This window comes from Triticum aestivum, chromosome 1B (assembly GCF_018294505.1).
Source record: "Triticum aestivum cultivar Chinese Spring chromosome 1B, IWGSC CS RefSeq v2.1, whole genome shotgun sequence".
Taxonomy (NCBI): Eukaryota; Viridiplantae; Streptophyta; class Magnoliopsida; order Poales; family Poaceae; genus Triticum; species Triticum aestivum.
The window spans coordinates 25,973,673-25,992,001 of NC_057795.1; the positions used below are offsets into that span (position 1 = coordinate 25,973,673).

Sequence of the window (18,329 nt, forward strand, 5' to 3'; positions counted from 1 at the left end):
CCGCTCGCAACGGCGCGCCCAGCTTCGCGACCAGATCCCGAGCCTCGCGCCGGAGACCTCCTCCACCGCGAGCCAGGACGCCGCCCCGGAGCCAGGACGCCGCAGAAAGACTGAATAATATAAGCGGTTTCTCAACTAGTTACAAATACACACCTTTTATGTCAACATGAATGATGATACTATTTTCTTTTTTATTAGTAATGGAATGAACCTTGATGGTCTCTTCACGGACGATAGATTCCACACGATCGGCGGACGACAGTGCGAATCACGTCCAAATCTCCTGGTTACACGCTCACTGTGAAGCTGCCATGTAGGATCGTTCACGTGTCGGGCGCTAGTATATCGTGTGTATAGCAGCGCTCAAAAGTTAGTAGTTAGATGCTTCAGAAGTCAACATCGCAATAGGGACCGGCTACTCATAAAGCCGATGGATAAAACCGAGTTTGAAAAAAAAAATCAATACCTATGAGTTCATAAATGAGAAAAAAATCGTATACATTGGGTAACCTGGGACGGGATGCGGGAAGGCAATACCCATATCTTGTTCCTGCATAACCGTAACCGGTAGGTATCATGTGCCATTCACTAAGAAGGAATAATCCCTAGCCGCTTACCCTAGTCTAATCCAGCTGCGAACCTCAACCCAAAATTCCCTCCCCTTACCCATCGCGCGCTGTCACACCACACAAACCCCACCTCCCCCATCTCGCTCTCACTGGAACCCTAGGTGGGCGTCATAGGCTACCCCCTCCAGGCCGTCGCAGTTGCATGCCTGCGTGCAGGCTACAATGACGCAATGGGTTGTCTTCCTCATCTCCTCGTCTCCTTATTCCACATGTTTTCCTCCGCGCAACCATGACATCTCCTCTTGCAACTCTCTACTCATCGCCCCCTCCACGCGCCTACCGCCAGATGGTTGGGATACCTTCTTCCCGCTGTGCCACACTCCATGCCTCTAGTCGACAAGCACATGGAGAACGACTAAGAGGACGTTGAGGAGGCTTCCTCCAGTACGGATGACCTCCTCCTTGTAACTCTGGTAGATGGGGAGGAATTTCAAGAAGATGTCGCATATGGGAGTGGTTCTACGGCGCCGAAGCCTTCGCCTATCCCCATGCCCTACGCCTCCAGCCACCTTCAAGGGGGCAGATTCCCGGGGTGCCCGCGAGTGAATTAGTCGAGGTGGGCGAGATGCGTATTTATAACCGCGGGTATTACCCGCACCCAACCAGTAATGGGTATAGGAATAATATGAAACCAAGGGCGCGGGTAAGGGTACGGATATGAGCGAAAAATATTGAAACGGGTGAGGGTTTGGAATGGCATTACCTGCATCCGAACCCGGTGGGTGCCATGTTGATTTGGAAGATGGTGTTAGGGCACCAAATCTTTCCTCAAATATACGCGGACACTTTTATGACTCCAACACTAGTGTTTGTATGTGTGTATTTGAGCATATGCAATTGTACTATGTTTAATAAATGTTCATGGACAGGTCTGAACATTCAAAAATCCGCGTCTACAAATTGGAGGACTCTGGGAGAGAGCCCGGACAGTCCTTTTGGTCCACTGTCAGCTAGACCATATCTCTCATAGTCGATATCCTTTTCTCCTATTGACTTGCCTGGCCATCTGGCAGTCATAGCCCATGGTGCAAATTTGAGGAACACAATTGGATAATTGGGCTACCTGCAAACTATGTCTATAGACATTTGATCATATCGTTTGGTGATCTGCGTTGGCGATGCCTTTATTAGCTTTGCAACTCTTGTCATCACACTCGTTTTGTTTTAATGAAAACATATGTAAATGTTCTTCTTAACTTAGTACAATCATAGATGCCCACATACATGCACATATACTCATTTTCTTCGGACCCTGAACGTACTACACAACATCTTGAGATTGACGAAGTCACCTCACGCACCTCGCGGCTGACGGGATTGTCTTCTCCCACTGAACGACATTGGCAGAAAGCCTGAAATAAATGCAGTAAATGCGAGCACCATTGCCGGTGCTAAGACTTAAATCCTGGTGCACTGATTTAATCACAAGAAGATTAAAATTTGTTTGCTGGTCACATGACGGGTCGATCCCAACGACCGGCTTGAGTGAAATCACGGGATATTTCCCTCTCTTTTCCTTTCAAACAAAAAGAAAAATGAAAATTAGAGAGGAGAGAGAAGCGCCCGATAATAAAAGGGCGTAAAGAGTCCGCGCCTCTCTTTCCCCATTCCCACTCCGCAGTGTCCCCGGCGCCCCGCCCACCCACCCACTTCGCCGGCGGCGGGAGGAGCTTTGGCCGGAGCCTCCCCCGCCGCCGCCGCCTCCACCACCCTCACCGCCGCATCGCCGCAGGAGGAGGAGGAGGGAGGAGGCCATGGGGCACGGGGTGAGCTGCGCGCGCACCGGCGACGAGCACGACTTCTTCCGCGCGGCGCAGCTCGGGGACCTCGACGCCCTGGGCGCGCTCCTCGCCGCCGACGCCTCCCTCGCCCGCCGCGCCACCCTCTACGACCGCCTCTCCCCGCTCCACATCGCCGCCGCCAATGGCCGCCTCGAGGTCCGTCCGTCGAGCGTCCGACGGCAGCTCCCCCCCACCAGCCGCAGCCATGGATCATTGGATCCCCTTGAATTTCTACTGTTCTCTGAGCTTTCTTCCTCCTCGCAGGCGCTCTCCATGTTCCTGGATCGCGGGGCGCAGCCGGACGCCGTGGATCGGCACAAGCAGGTGCGAGATCCCACTTCAAAATCTCCCCTCTTTTTATTTTTCCTTCTCCCCCAACAAGCTCCTTCAAAATCTCACCTGTTTCTCTCTCTGTCTTGTCCTCCAGACCCCCCTGATGCTCGCCGCCATGCACGGCAAGATCGGCTGCGTGCTCAAGCTCCTCCAGGCCGGCGCAAACGTGAGCAAAACAAGAGATCTGCAGCCTCATTATCCCGCACTGAATGAGCTTAATTATTTCTGTGCGCGTTTGTTACCAGATCTTGATGTTCGACTCGGTGCACGCGCGGACCTGCCTCCACCACGCGGCCTACTACGGCCACGTCGACTGCCTGGACGCCATCCTCTCCACGGCGCGGACCACGCCGGTGGCCGGCTCATGGTGAGACCCCGCTCCATTCCTTGGCTCCATAGATCTCGCCGGATCGGTTGTTACTACAGTAGTTGGCAAGACTGCTCACCTGCCGCTGTCGAAGCTTCGCAGGGGGTTCGCCCGGTTCGTCAACGTCAGGGACGACCACGGCGCCACGCCGCTGCACCTCGCCGCCAGGCAGGGCCGGCCGGGCTGCGTGCAGGTGCTGCTGGAGAACGGCGCCATCGTGTCGGCATTGACCGGATCATACGGGTAATGTTGCCCTGTCATTTTGGGTTTCAGCTGAATTTGGTTATGCAAAATGCTGATCTTGATGTGTTCTTGTTGCAGCTTCCCTGGTAGCACGTCGCTGCATTTGGCCGCTCGCAGCGGGGACTTGGATTGCATCCGGAAGCTGCTTGCCTGGGGAGCTGATCGGCTCCAAAGGGACTCTGCCGGGTGAGAACTAGATCCTCCCTGCCATGGGTCTGCCTTTCACATTGTTGGTGTATATAGCAGCACAGTTTTTAGGTGCTCTGTTGGTAATCAGCAAGTAGAACTCAACTAGCCAATTAACAAATGAACTTACTGTGCATTTGCTGAATCCACATTTGGAAAGTTCACTATGCCACTATCAACAAATTTTGATGTGCTCTCTTAATGACTTGCTCATAGTCGTCCTGCTGAAATCTTATGACAAATGTTGTTGTCCCACCAGGAGAATCCCCTATGTGGTGGCACATAAGCGCAACCACGGGGCATGCGCGGCATTGCTGAACCCTTCGTCGGCAGAGCCTATGGTGTGGCCTTCCCCGCTCAAGTTCATCAGCGAGCTCGACCCGGAAGCCAAGGCTCTGCTGGAAGCGGCCCTGATGGAAGCCAACAGGGAGAGGGAGAAGAAGATCCTGAAGGACGCAAAGTGCTCGCCGCAGTCCCCTTTGGTGTACGATGATGATCACATCGACGACGACATGTTCTCGGAGGTATCATCCGGTTCTTGATTTACACAACACATTACTTAGATGATCTGTTCTCACTTCATTTCGGGCTAGTGAGGCTGATGATGATGCATCCTCATTTGTGCTGCGCAGGTGAGCGACACGGAGCTGTGCTGCATCTGCTTCGACCAGGCGTGCACCATCGAGGTGCAGGACTGCGGGCACCAGATGTGCGCGCCCTGCACGCTGGCGCTGTGCTGCCACAACAAGCCCAACCCGGCGACCCTGACAATGCCCTCGCCGGCCTGCCCGTTCTGCCGCGGCAGCATCTCACGGCTGGTGGTGGCCCGTGCACAGACAGCAGACGGCGGCGACCCCGACAGGCCAGCCTCCCCGCAGCTCGCGCACCGGCGGTCCCGGCGCTCCCACAACCTCAGTGAGGGCAGCAGCAGCTTCAAGGGGCTGTCCTCGGCCATCTCCAAGATCGCCCGCGGCTCGAGCCGGATGGCCGAGAGCGACAGCGCTGCCATGGACAAGCCCGAGCACGATCCGTGACCGAGGCAGAACACACAGATTTCGGACCTCCACAGCCTCTGAAAACCCCAGATGATGAGAAGAGAAGAGAAAAAGGAAAAAAATCCATGGAAGCTCTAGGTAGGAACCAAATAAGCACCCTCCATTTCCACCCATCCTTTTGTTTGTGTGCCCTGTATTTTTGGAGTCGCCGGCCGGCCAATCTTTCGGAAATGCATATAGGCTGAGCTCTGTGATGAGATGAGATGAGGGGAGCTGTTCATCATCATGGAGCCTGGTGTTGGCGAATGATGCCGGCATCTGATCTGACTGCTGCTGCTGCTTCACGGTTCAATGATCTCTGAATCTGGCCTGCCGCGGCCATGCCATGGCATGTGGGCGCTGTCCCCCCGCTGTCCTGTGCGTGCGTTGGATCACGGCCATTTTTGGACCTTAATGCCTCTTGTTTAATGGCAGCGCGGCGGCAGGGTGGCCCGGTCCTGTCCTTGGATGGATCGCCATGACTGACTTTGGCTGCTGCTGCTGCTGCTGCGGTGCTGCCTAGATGAGTTGATGGCATTGTAGACTGCCACTTTGATCCGTGACTGCTTGCTGTAATGTTTCCTTTGTCCGTGTTGCAACTGTATCTTCAAATGTCGCTCAATTTTACTACTCCCTCCGTTCCATTTCATAATATAAGAGTGTTTCTTACACTAGCGTCAGTGTCAAGAACGCTCTTATATCATGAGACGATGCACGAGGAAAGTAAAAATATCCTTGGAACTTGCTTGTTATCCTGTAGTAATTTTATCCCGTCTGTCTCTGGAACTTGCTTTGGTTGTGGTGTATTAGCACTAACCACCACATGGGAAAAATATCGCCAGGACAAGACATGAAGCCTGCCCCTGAGGTGATGAGGTGGGTTAATTAGCTGCTGACCCAACGCGGTAGTGACGGTCGCTCACCGGACATTGCAGCGCTCCCGATAGACAAACCCTTCGTCGTTTGCTCTTCTTTTTGGAGCATGGTGTTCGCAACGAACCTTTGCAAAATGTATCGAAACACTCCCCATTTACGTCATACAGGAGAATGGAGACGTCCGAGATTGGCGCGCATAGTATGGTTGGACCAATAAGTCTAACTCGAACGCACGACTTCAAATGGTCCGTCCGCGTCCGCTTGAGGGTAAACAGACAAAGGAGACCTTTCAACGCACAGCCGCAAACGGACGACGGTCCGTTTTCGACCATTTTTCTAGCCCAAATTTGAGCCGAGTGTGCGGCCGAACAGGCCGGGCATGCGCCCTTGTTCTCCCCTAGCCCGCCCGTCGGTGGCACAGTGCAGCCACTTTCCCTCCCTTTCCTTCAAAACCCTCCCCCCCCCCCCTTTCTCCATCCACCATGACCGACGATGCCAATCCCCGCGACCCACCACCGGCCGCCCGCCCCTTAGCGAAGAAAAAGAAGCCGCCGAAGAAGACTCAGTCGGAGCTGACGCCGAATCAGCCAAGAGGAAGAACCAGCGAACTGTCGCCGCCGTAGATCACTCGTCATCGAACTTGAGCATGTCGGCCTGCATCTTCTCGAGCCACGGCCTCCTCCTTGGCGACACAGTGTTGAGATCCACCTGCATGATCTCCACCCAGGCCACCATGCTCGCGAGAGCCACTTCTTTCGCCTTGGTCTTGGCATTGGCGGCCTTGATCTCTAGCATCTTCGCTTGCTTCTCCGCCTCCATCTCAAGCATCTTGGCTTGCTTCTCCGCGTCCATCTCAAGCCTCCTCCTTTGGATCTCCAAGAAGGCGTTCATTTGCTCTTCCTTGTCTTGCCGGCGCTTCTCCTCTATTGAGTCCTTCTTGGTCATCATGCCCTCCACGGTTGCGATCAAGGCGATCGACGCCGCATCCCGCTTGTCGTCCTTGGAGTTAGTCTTCCCCCGCGGCCGAGCCTTCTAGCCGTCCCCAACCTCCTCCACGGCTTGCTTCCCCCCACGCGACTTGAGGAGGGCATATTACGCCTTGAACTTCTCCTCGTCTTTGATGAACTTAAAGCAATGGGAGAGGTTGAAGCACTTGCCATTGTGTTGGACCTTAAATACCTCCAAAGCTTGAAATGCCTACAAATATATTTCATCCAAGCATATTGGTAAATGGTATGCAAACGAACACACAAGCATAAACTTGATGACACAAAAGAGGGTGGCTTGCTAGCATACCATGTCTTGCATGCCAATGCCGCTCACGGGGCGGGCCTTGACGCTCTCAAGAGTGGCACACAACTTGTTCCGCTCTTATTGGATCACCCTCCATCGCTTCGAAATGGACACCCACCCGCACGTGCTTACTATTTGGTACGGCGGAAACTTCTTGCGCTCATGGAACTCATGGTGGACACGAATCAAAAAAGTTGAATGCTTTTGTTCAGCGCCCGTCTTGGGGTCTTGCCCAATGTCTCTCCAACACTCGCAAAAAAGCTTGTCCTCGGCCGTCGTGTATCCTTGGTCCGCTTGCTCTTGCGCTTCAGCTTCACCCCGACGGATTGGTTGGCGAGCTCGTCCTCGAACAAAGGCTCCCCTTCGATGTCACACTCATCCTCTTCGTCTTGCCCGTAGTCCTCCGAAAACTCGTGGTCGAGAGGGAAGCCGTCCAGGTCCAGGCCGACCTGATCACGCATGAAGGCCGCCTGATCTTCATTGTAGCTAGCGGACGGCGTGAACGCCCCTCGGCCGTCCTGGCTTTGTGCCTCGTCGAGATCGTAGCCAACGACTTGCGCACCACCCTCGAAGATCATGTTCTGCATGTAGTCCTCGTCGCCAGCGGCCGGCATTCCGTCGAACAGGTTGCGTGCGCCGGAAGTACGTCGGCTGGCATCTGCTGCACGTGTTTCCTCGCGCCTATGACGAGCCACCAGCCACCAGTATGGCGTTGAGGTCGATGGGCGCGGGCGCGGGCGTGGAAGGCGCGACCACGCTATCCCCGGAGAGGCGGGAGGCCTGCGGGTAAACATGGAAGCGGGGCATCGGGGTGCAAGCCGACGCGCGAGGCGAGTCGGGCAGCACCATCCGAGGGAATGCAGATGAGCCGGTGCTGGCCGCGGCCACGGCGGCGTTGACGAGGCCGTGCTGGATAGGGTTTAACCTAGCATATAGAGCGCCTCCCTTGTTGCTGCAGCGAGGCGGGCGTTGGTGACCTCCTGCTGCGCGGCGGCGGCGACGGCGGCCACCACGATAGCTTCATCCCTCGCGTCCGCTGCGTGCCTCCGATCCTTCCTCCTGGCCGACTCCCTTGCCCGCTGTTCGGGCGTCAGCGCCTTCTTCGGCTTGGGCGCGGCGGTCTTGCGTGGGGCGCAAGGCTTGCCTTTGCCGGAGGGGGCGGTCGGCATGGCAGACGTGGCGAGGAAGGCGAGGCCGGCGGCGGCGTCGAGGTCGTCGTCCATGCGGGGGTGGGGCGGGAAGGTTTATTTTGGGGGACGGAGGAAAATGGTGAAGGCTGCCACCAACCAGTAGGCCCGAGGGAAGGAGAAGGCGCGCGCGCGTCCGCCTTGCGTCCGCGCTGATGCAAATCCGGCTCAAAAATGGGCCGGAAATGAGTCGGCAGGCGGAAGTCAAGCGAACGCGCGTCCGTTTGGGTCGGTGCGTTGGGCCGATTTTTGTGTCGAACAAAATGGATCGCTTCGTTGAAGTTGTTCTTGATGCCTGTTGTTTAATTGGAGCGCCGTGGCAGGGTGGTCCGGTTCTTGGATCGCCATGACTCTGGCTTCTGCTGCGGTGCCACTTGATCTGTCACTATCCGGGCTACTGCATGTTGTAATGTTTCCTGTGTACGTGTTGCAAATCACCATCTACTCTCTCGGTCTATCCATCCTGCATTTTTTGTCCTCATTTATTTCCGTGCCAAATTTTGACCATAAGTTACCTAACAAAATGTGCATGAAATCCAACGATAAGTTTTTTGTTTGCATGCACTAACATTTCGTCAGTCGAATCTTTGATCAAAATTTAGTATAAATTATAAAGGGGACCAACAAATAAATCAGGATGGAGGTAGTAAATCATCAGTGGAAGATGCAATTTTACAAGTATTCAAGTGGCAAAAATGGATGAACAGCACCTGCTGCACGAAAGAGAGCAAGGCGTTGGTGTGGGTATGGGACTGTGGACGGGAGTGAAATTTCAGAGGAGACAAGCTTTCGTTTGACGGGGACATCACACGGCACCAGCTGGAAACGTGTCCACGTCAGGCGATATGACTTCCTAGTGCTTGGTGTGACGAAGCACGAGGCGGGCAGAAATATCTTTGGAACTTGCTTTATTATCCTGTAATTTTATACTACTCCTAGTGACAAGCCTGTTCTATCACTAACCACTTCAAGAAAAATATCTCTGGAACTTGCTTATCCCACTTTCGTACTCCCTTCATCTTAAAATATACCGTGCTTCTCTAGGTTCAACTTTGACCATACATTTAATGAACGAGAACCTAGACCATACATTTAACCAACGAGACCGACTGCGACGGAATAAAAAATTATATAGTTGAAAACTTTTTTGAATACGGATTCATTGGTATAAACTTTTGATCTCACCGCAGTATAATTTTTGATTCCGTCGCAGTCGGTCTCGTTGGTTAAATTTATGGTCAAAGATAAAAAGTGAAAATCGAGGATACACTATATTGGAAGGAGGGAGTAATGATGTATTAGTACTAACCACCACGTGGAAAAAGATATCTGGGGTGGCGTCACGTCTCATGCCAGGACAAAAGATGAAGTCTGCCTGAGGTGGGTTAATTAGTCGCTAACCCAACGCGGTAGTGACGGTCGCTCACCAGACAGTGCAACGCTCTCGATCGACAAACTCTGCGTCGTTTCTCATCTATAATGCTAGATCATCGTTAGCGCGCGCTGCTGGTCCCTTTCATTTTGACAATAGAATGACATGAATATATGTAAATATGTCGGCACACAAAACATATAAATTAGATCTATATAAACTTACTCACATATTGCAGATAATTTTTATTAGTTCAATAAAAACATAAAGGGATCCACTTACACAAAATGATTAGTTTTTTCTAGTCTTATATTTTTACATTATGAGAGTAAAGATGCAAAACTGCCAACAATTGCATACAAGGACTAAATCCTGTTGTACATCAGCAAGGACCAAGTAATGGTATACAATACATAATTTAGAACAGAAAACTACTACTATGGCTAAGAAGTCTTTCGAATATATGACACGACGAGGACACAGATTGATAAAAGAAGGAAGTAAAGAAGGCTTGGGGACTCTATATTATTGGGTATGCCACTCTGGTTGATTCAAAATTAACATAAATGTATAGGGAACATATGCCACTTACCATGATTCAAGAACCATGCATATCATATCCATTCTCTGTTGATTTGTCTAATGCATTTTGATTTGGTTCAACTGATTTCGAACTGCTTTTATAGCACTGCAAAGAGCATAATAGCTCAAGGGATGTATCTTCCTTGCCGCTCTCCTAGAGACTACAATACACTGGACAAGGAACTCATCTTCATTTAGATAGTCCTCCATTTTCCCTAATGCATGTTAACTACTTGATCAGCAACCATTTTAAATAGTCAGCTCATGAATTCCGCTTCCGGAAAAATAATCTAGATCCAACCTCCAATAATCCCCAAACCGATATACCATAACCTGTAGCAAAATAAAAACAGATTTGGACGAGTCAGACTGAACCAATGGAGAAGGTAATGGTAAGGGAAAATATGGTAGATTAAAGATGACGCACATCCTAATGAAGAAGCAATCCATGTAGTATTTTGGGAGAAGAGCTCAAATCTAGGGCTCAACCACTGACCAGTTCCATAGCAAACACACACGAACATATCACCACACGGAAGACCTCTCCTGCAATGTGATGTAATCATATAGCAGATGAGTTGAATCCAGTAGGGGGGGGGGGGAGATGGGTGCGTGCGGAGATGGGGCTTACATGTGATGGTGGCAACATGACCCAGAGTCGTTGGTTCGCCGCCGGCCTGCGAGAGAGAGGGTTGAGGTGAGCGAGCTATCGTGGGAGAAAAAGAGATGGGCGTCGGCAACATCACCCGCCGCCGGACAGATAGGGTGCCATGACCGATCGATCCATCCCTGCATCGGCCTCTCACCTCTCGCGCAGCGGCGGATCCCCTTCTCCTTTCTCGCGCACCGGCGGATCCCCCTTCTCCTTTCTCTCGCAGCGACCGAGCAGTTTCTGTCCGCTGAGCAATTTTTTTTTCTCAGGAGGGTTCGCGACCGGGTGGATCAATGACAGGCGTTCAGAAAAGACCACGAGTAGCGGCCCATTAGGACAGGCGGCCCAGGTTGCGGTACATCGGCGCTGAAACGAAGATCTGACGGCCAGAAAAAGTTGAAACGCTAATCTGACGGCCGAAATTATCAACTAAAGATCCAACGGCCAAAAAGGTTGATGGTTTGAGAGGGCTGGAATAGTGCTCGGTTATAATGTCTTTAAATATGCTCTAGTGGCGCAATCATACCTTTTAGTGTTCACTTGCCTGGCTTAGTGCAACCCCTCTCTTCTTTTTGGAGTACGATTTTCACAATGAAACGCTCCCCATCTTTACAATATGCTGATGTTGGTCTTGGGTGGATTTGGTTGGATCCGGTCTTTGTTCTTCTTTAGTGGACCTGTTTTGATTCTGCAGTCTTTCGTCTTTGCCCGTGTATTTACAAGTTTGATCCTTCTGATCTACTTTTCTCTTTGTTGGCAACGGTTGTTGTTTTGTTCTGTTGTGCTGACCAGCCAGTGCCTTAGCTTAGCATGACCATTTCTCTGATGTCCACTATAATAAAGTTTTCCCGCCTACGGTGAGGGAGAGGCGACGACGACGAAGACATGCTTTCGACTCGTTTCAGTGCTTGTAGTCATCGCTGGCTGGTCCATAGCCGGGTTGTAATTTCTGTCTCTGCTTGTGTTCTTTGTAATGCATGACATGATAGATTATGAATAGATCAGGAATTTTTCTAAAACATATTGGATGAAGAGATAGATCGTGTCACGGGCACCCTACACGCAATTAAACCCTACACGAACACAAGCATCGTGCTGCCATACCGGCGTGTGGTTCCACTCCACGTTGGACACACAGGAGAATGGAATCGTATGGCGGTATGGGTAGCTGGCCGTGATGAAGAGCGTCACGTCCGAACATGGAGCGCATGGACCATCCATGTGTGTATGGGGAAGTACTCGAGGAGGAACTACCACTGTTGGGTTCGGTTCTCACCTCACATTGCCACCACATATACATTTTAAATAGAAGCAAAAATAATCAAACAAACAAAATAAATTAACAATAAATAGTTCAATTTCGTTATCACTACAACCCAAACAAATAGTTTATCGTTCAGTACAACAAATACTGCAATAAACACAACAAATAGTTCATGAACAATACAATGTCGAATGCAGAAATCATGCTCTTTGTCGTTCATGCCATGCCCACCACTCTTCAATCAGATCTTTCTGAAGTTCATTGTGCGTTGCGGGACGCCGAATAGCATGATAGGAGACAACAAAACGGGCTACCCTTTCAGCCCTCCGTCGCACTCGCACGGGATGTTCCAAGAGCTCATACTGTGAGTAGTCTAAATCTTGGCCACGCTCATTCTCGATGATCATGTTGTGCATGATCACACAAGCGTGTATGATGTACCAAAGCATTTTTTGATCCCAAAATCTAGCCGGTGCTCTCACAATAACAAATTGGGCTTGCAAAGTCCCAAATGCTCTCTCCACATCTTTTCTAGCCGCCGCCTGAGCATTGTGGAAATCAAGATTTTTCTTACCTTCCGGCTTTTTCAACGGCTTCACGAAGGTTTGCCATTTTGAATAGATGCCATCCGCTAGATAGTAGCCATAGTTGTACGTACGGCCATTTGCTACAAACTGCACTGGTGGCAACTCACCATTTGCAATCTTATTCGTCAATGGTGACTGGTTGACAACATTGATGTCATTCAAAGATCCGTGCATTCCAAAGAATGCATGCCAAATCCAAGTCTTCTGATCGGCCACCGCTTCAAGGATTATAGTGGAACCCTTTTTTTTGGCTGTGGAATTGCCCATGCCATGCCTTTGGACAATTCTTCCAACTCCAATGCATGCAATCTATTGAGCCAGGCATGCCAGAAAAGCCGCGAGCTTTGTTCATCGCCAATAGCCTTGCGACATCTTCAGCATTGGGAGATCTCAAATACTCCTCGCCAAACACTTGCATAATTCCCACTGCAAAGCGCTTGACACACATGATGGCTTGGCTCTCATCCATAGCCAAGTGATCATCAACTAGATCATCCGGGATACCATATGCCAACATACGCAAAGCGGCTGTCACCTTCTGAAAGGTGCTATGCCCGAGCTCTCCGGCGGCATTCCTCCTTTGCTGAAAAAACTGGTCATGGCTCGCTAGTTTCTCTGCAATGCGCCTGAACAAGTCGGTACTCATCCTAAACCGGCGACGAAAATACGACTCCGGGTATGTGGGATTCTCCACAAAATAGTGCCTCATCAATCTGTTATGGGCATCAATCCCATCTCTCCAAATTTTCTGCCGACCTATAACCGAACCACCGTGCTTCGGTTTTTTATTGATATGCATAGCTAGGATCATTGCAAGATCCTCCTCCTCTTCCATATCAAATTCTTCTTCGGAAGAATCATACGACGAACTCATCTATAATGTTCAATACTATACTATAAAAACTACAAATAAAAACATGCACCAAATTCATGAAGTTTGAGCAATACATACCTTGTAGGCGTTTTGTCGAACACCTTGCGGGCGCGGGCGGCAGCGAGCGCTCGGGCGTTGTTCCACGGACAGCGGGCGCGCGCGAGGGCCGGCGGGACTAGGAGGGGGGTGGGGGGGGGGGCGGAAGCGCGGCGGCGCGGGGATAGGCGGGGGAAGCGCCGGAACGGCCGCCGGGGGGCGCGGGCGGCGGCGGCGGCGCGGCTGGATGGGGGTGAAAGTGGGAGAGCAAGCGCGCGAGAGTCCAGCGCGCGGGAACGGGCGCAGCAAATAAGCGACACACGATCGTTTCGGCCAGCGCGCTGAACAACATATGCCGCGCGCTATTTTTGCGCGCCCGCTGAAGCAACTACAACGGTTGCACGCGCGCTAAAACATCCATTTTTGCGGCGCGGCGCTAGTTTGGCGCGGCTGTTGGAGATGCTTTTAGAAATGACCAGCGCTGTTCCTTGGGAGACAACAGCGCAGCACAGCACAGGGCTCGCTGTCAGCAAGGTTCCAGCAGACATCTATGGCGTAGCATGCTTCTGAGCTTCTCATATATAATTGCAACTTGCTAGCCTTGTCTGAGACCTCTGATGGTTAGCTCAGCCCATTCTTTACCTTTTCATGTCCGGTTACTGTCTGTAATATTTGCATTCATTAACAATAACAAGTGCAAACGAGAACACAATCAACTTAATGCTCTATATCAGCTATAAGTTATTACATGTTTTAGGGTAGTTGGCATTTTTATAAGCCGCCCGTTCGTCTCGATCCAACGGTAGATAAATAGATAGTACTAGGTAGTGAGGAAAGTATTTAAAACTTAAAAGTACTCTCTCCGTCCCAAAATTCTTGTCTTAGATTTATCCAAATACGAATGCATCAAGTCACGTTTTAGTATTAGGTACATCCGTATCTAGACAAATCTAAGACAAATTTTTTGGGACGGAGGGAGTACTTCGCAACATTAGGTCAGTACTCAACATTAGTTGGGGTCGCTTCTTAATTGAAGGGTAAATTAGTCATTAGGAGCGCCGCCCCTCTCGTCCAATCCACAACCGCTGCAGCCGCTCCTCGCCTCTTGCATTCCAAATTCAATGTCACCTCTCTCCTCTTCCATCCATTCCAAAACCGCCGACCGCCGCTCCTCTCCTCCACCGCCGCCTGCCGCTCCTCTCCACTTCCATCCAATTCCAAAACCGCCGACCGCGAAGCAGATTGATGGAGGACAATGAGCACGTGAAGATCGCCGGCAGCGACGAGGTGAAGTTAGCAAGGCCGAGGGAGATCGGTTCTTGGTTTGAATTTTTGATTCTCCAAAATCTCTGTAAAACCATGCAAAAACCAAAAAGATAAAAATAAGAAATGCGTATAGAAAAATAAAAAAAATCCTGAAGAAGCGCCCAACAAGCGGCACGTGACGGTGTCTGAGAGCGTGCCAAATGACATGCTCTTAGCCCACCCAAAGTGAACCTTGAGGGGCTCCCAAGAGGTATCCCTAGATATCCCTAAATTAGTTGTTCTCGCGTTAATTGCGTTGTGTGTAGCTCTAGCTAACCCTAAAGCTTCATGCGTGAATCCTATGTGGCGCTTACTGTGTCACTTTTTTTTTCCGAGAAACGCTCGCTGCTTCACATTGTTGACCGTTCGCATAGGATGGGCGGACCAATTTTAATGTTAAGAAGAGATTTGTCGTTCTGGTTTTGGGAACATTTTGAAAGGTTCTAGTTCGGTTTTACATGTTCTAGGGACCTTGTAGAAGGTTCATGAACTGTTTTTCTGGCATTATTGTGTTTTTTTTCTTTTTTATGTTTTCTTATCATTCTTTTCTATTTGGTTTATTTTTATTTTTCCTTTTTCTTGTTTTCCTAACTATAGGGATTTGAAATATATATTCAGAATTAAAAAATATATTTACTTTTTTGAAAAAGTTCAGAAATCTAAAAAGGTTAAATTTTCAAAAAATATTCAGAATTTTCATAATATGTTCCTTTTTAAAAAATTGTTTTATAAAATTCAAAAGTATTTTGTATTTCAGAAAGATGTCTGCAAATTTGAAATTTTTTTTGGTACCTTTCAAAAATAGTCTCGTTTTCATATTTTGTTCATAATATTTTAAAAATATTATTTTTCCGAATTTTTTTTGGAATTTCAAAAAATTTCATGATTTTCAACGAGGTTCATATCTCCAAAACTAATTCAGAAAATTAAAGAACCGACAGAATTTCAAATAAGGTGTGTTTTCATAAATTGTTCCTGTATTCAATTTACATTAGCAAATTCAAAAACAGTTCATTTTTTCAGAAAATGTATGCATGTACCAAAAAATGAGAAAAATATTTCTGATTCTGAAAAAAATATCACACAAAAATTATTCATGAAAAATAGCAGATCTATGTGGAGCACCGAAAATGTTCACAAATTAGAAAAAGGACAAGAAAAGGAAAGTAAAAATGGATAAGAAAAAAAGATATAAAAAGGAAAGGAAAGAAAAGTAGATAAACTAAAAGAAGATAGCAAGAGTAAAAGGATGGGGAAAACCTTCTAGAACCTTCCCAGATAGGGCGGAACTTCCTAATGTTTCACAAAATCTTCTCTTACGCTCCCGGTAAATGGGCCGGCCCGCTAGACATGACTGTAGGTGATTGTGAGGATAGCACTCACATTGAGTGATATACATCATTTGCGTTAAGCAAGCCCTAAGGAAGCGTCACTTCTGTTTAACACGGTGTACCACATTTGCTACTGAGCGCTCTCGTACCTGTCCTATCCGATTGAGCCATAAGTGAGAGCGAGAAAACACATTTGTTTTCTTTTTTTTTAACTTAAGTTTTTTTTCAGAAAGGTTTTATTTTAATTTGAAAATATTAAAGAAGCAGGGAAAAATCATGAATTTTTAAAAACTTCATTATTTTTAAAACATATTAGCAAATTCAAAAAATGTTCACAAAGTTTTGAAAAATTCATGAATCCGAAAAATATAATTGATTTGAAAGTGATTTCATCAATTTGATTTTTTTCCCAAAATGTTCAAGAACTTGAGAATTGTTTCAGAATTTTCAAATTGTCCGAGATTTTTTTTTCATGAATTTAGAAAGTTCCACAAATTTTCAAACTGTTCATGACTTTGAAAAATTGGTCACAATTTGGAATTTAAGGACTGCAAAAATTATTGAAATATAAATTGTTCAGGAATTTACAATTGTTTGCGAATTTGAATAATGTTCCGTAATTTGAAATTATGTTTAAATGTGAAACATGCTCAATAAAATCTTCACGGATTTTATAAACCTCAAGAATTCTGAAAATGTTTTTGATTTCGACGAATGTGCACGAATTTTAAAAAGGTTCATCATTTCAAAAAATGATCACAAATTCATAAAAAGAAAGGGAAGATAACATAAAAAAATTAGGAAAAACAAAACAAAAAATAGAAAGAAAATCTAGAAAAAAAATCAATAAAATCGGTATGGTCTCCCTAGTTGTTCGCTTCCTCCTGCTAAATCAGTCGTGTCGGTAATACTGTTTAGTGGGCGATCGACATGATATTACTTTCCTGCTAAATCAGTCATGTCTTTAGACTAAGTTTATACTAAGGGAGTTATACGGGCGCCGTGTGTCGTGAAGGTACTATTTGGTGCCCCAAATAGGAAATGCCCACGATCTAAGTCGTCAATGTTTAAGCGGACCACTCGAGAAGCTGCCAAGTCTTAGAGTCATATGGACACAGCCCATCCAGTCAGATGACAGGGCGGTCGCTCAACATGCATGGGGTATCCGCTACCCGTGAAACCAACGGGTAAAAATCCTATTAAGGTAAGGGTTTGGGAAAAATAATTATCCATGGGATTATAAATGGAAAAAAAATTTATACCCATCAAGTAAGCCGGGATGGGTATGAGAAGTCAATACCCATCACTACAAAAAAAAAGACACATCCGTGACATTTTGGATTAAACGATTTTTTTTGTCATACTTATGACACTTCTATGACGATAATTGTGACAAAACTAGGTATCATCATAGATGTGGTGAGCTCCTTCTTCAATGACAAAAAATCATGACAGAAAATGAGCTTTTCGTCCCGGGCAAGCCGGAGACGCAACTGCATGACATTCTTTGGACCGTCCATGATGGAAAAAACCGTGATAGAAGCGAGGGCGAGGAAAATGGGCTTTTCGTCCTGGGCGGGCCGGAGACGCAGCTGCATGTCATTTTACTTTCATGCTAAGCGAGGGCGAGGATAATTGTGACAAAATTATTGCGCGCGCTGCTGGGTCCCTACTGTCATCCTCAGCATGCACAGTCATCTCCTTATTCCTCTCGGTTGTTGACCATGTTGACAACACCGGAGGGCGGCGCCACAGCGAGCGAACAAAGGCGGAGGACGATGATGAGGTCTCAGACGGAAACGAACAGGAGCCGGGGAAGATGCGCAGAGTTTTAGGGTGCGATGTGGCCACGATGCGTGCGCGGCAGCACAGCTAGCCGTGGGAGACGGGAGCAGGCGATCCGCCGGCGCTGGTTTAGCTTTGGCGGCTCGAGGAAGAAGAGACTGAAGAAACATAACAGACGTTGAATGTCAGTCCAACGGTCAAGGTTGGCAATATCGTTTGTTGACTAAGCCGACACCAAGTAGCATACTTTTTTATATATAGGAAGAAAAGAAAAACTGGGCACGTTCGCGTGATAACATTCCCTGAACTGTGAATGTTCGATCTTGTGTTGCAACTAAAACTGCGAGAAAAATGCGTTCGTCTGCCATCCTCCTCCTAGGAAATGTTTGCCACACAAGTGACTAGTGTCGTGGTTCTAAGGCTGACAGTAGAAAGGGGGGTAGGTATGGAGAGGCAAGATCTCAGCTATGGTGAAGGTGTACACACAAGATTTACGAGTTCAGGCCCTTCTCGGAGGAAGTAATAGCCCTACGTCTCGGTGCCCGGAGTCGGTCGACTGGATTATATGTGTTTGGTATTACAAGGGGTGCGAACCCTTGTCCTAGAGGAGGG

The 18,329-nt window shown here is 48.5% G+C and overlaps 1 protein-coding gene across 1 annotated transcript; it reads left to right on the forward strand.

Annotated features, from left to right (window-relative positions):
* Positions 1-2,239: 2,239 nt before the first annotated feature.
* LOC123104853 (E3 ubiquitin-protein ligase XB3) lies at positions 2,240-5,314 on the forward strand. Its single transcript, XM_044526771.1, has 8 exons — positions 2,240-2,566; positions 2,675-2,734; positions 2,838-2,909; positions 2,989-3,110; positions 3,213-3,353; positions 3,432-3,539; positions 3,799-4,063; positions 4,172-5,314. The coding sequence occupies exons 1-8, from the start codon at positions 2,384-2,386 to the stop codon at positions 4,571-4,573; spliced, it is 1,353 nt and encodes a 450-aa protein (XP_044382706.1). The 5' UTR covers positions 2,240-2,383; the 3' UTR covers positions 4,574-5,314.
* The last annotated feature ends 13,015 nt before the right edge of the window (positions 5,315-18,329 follow it).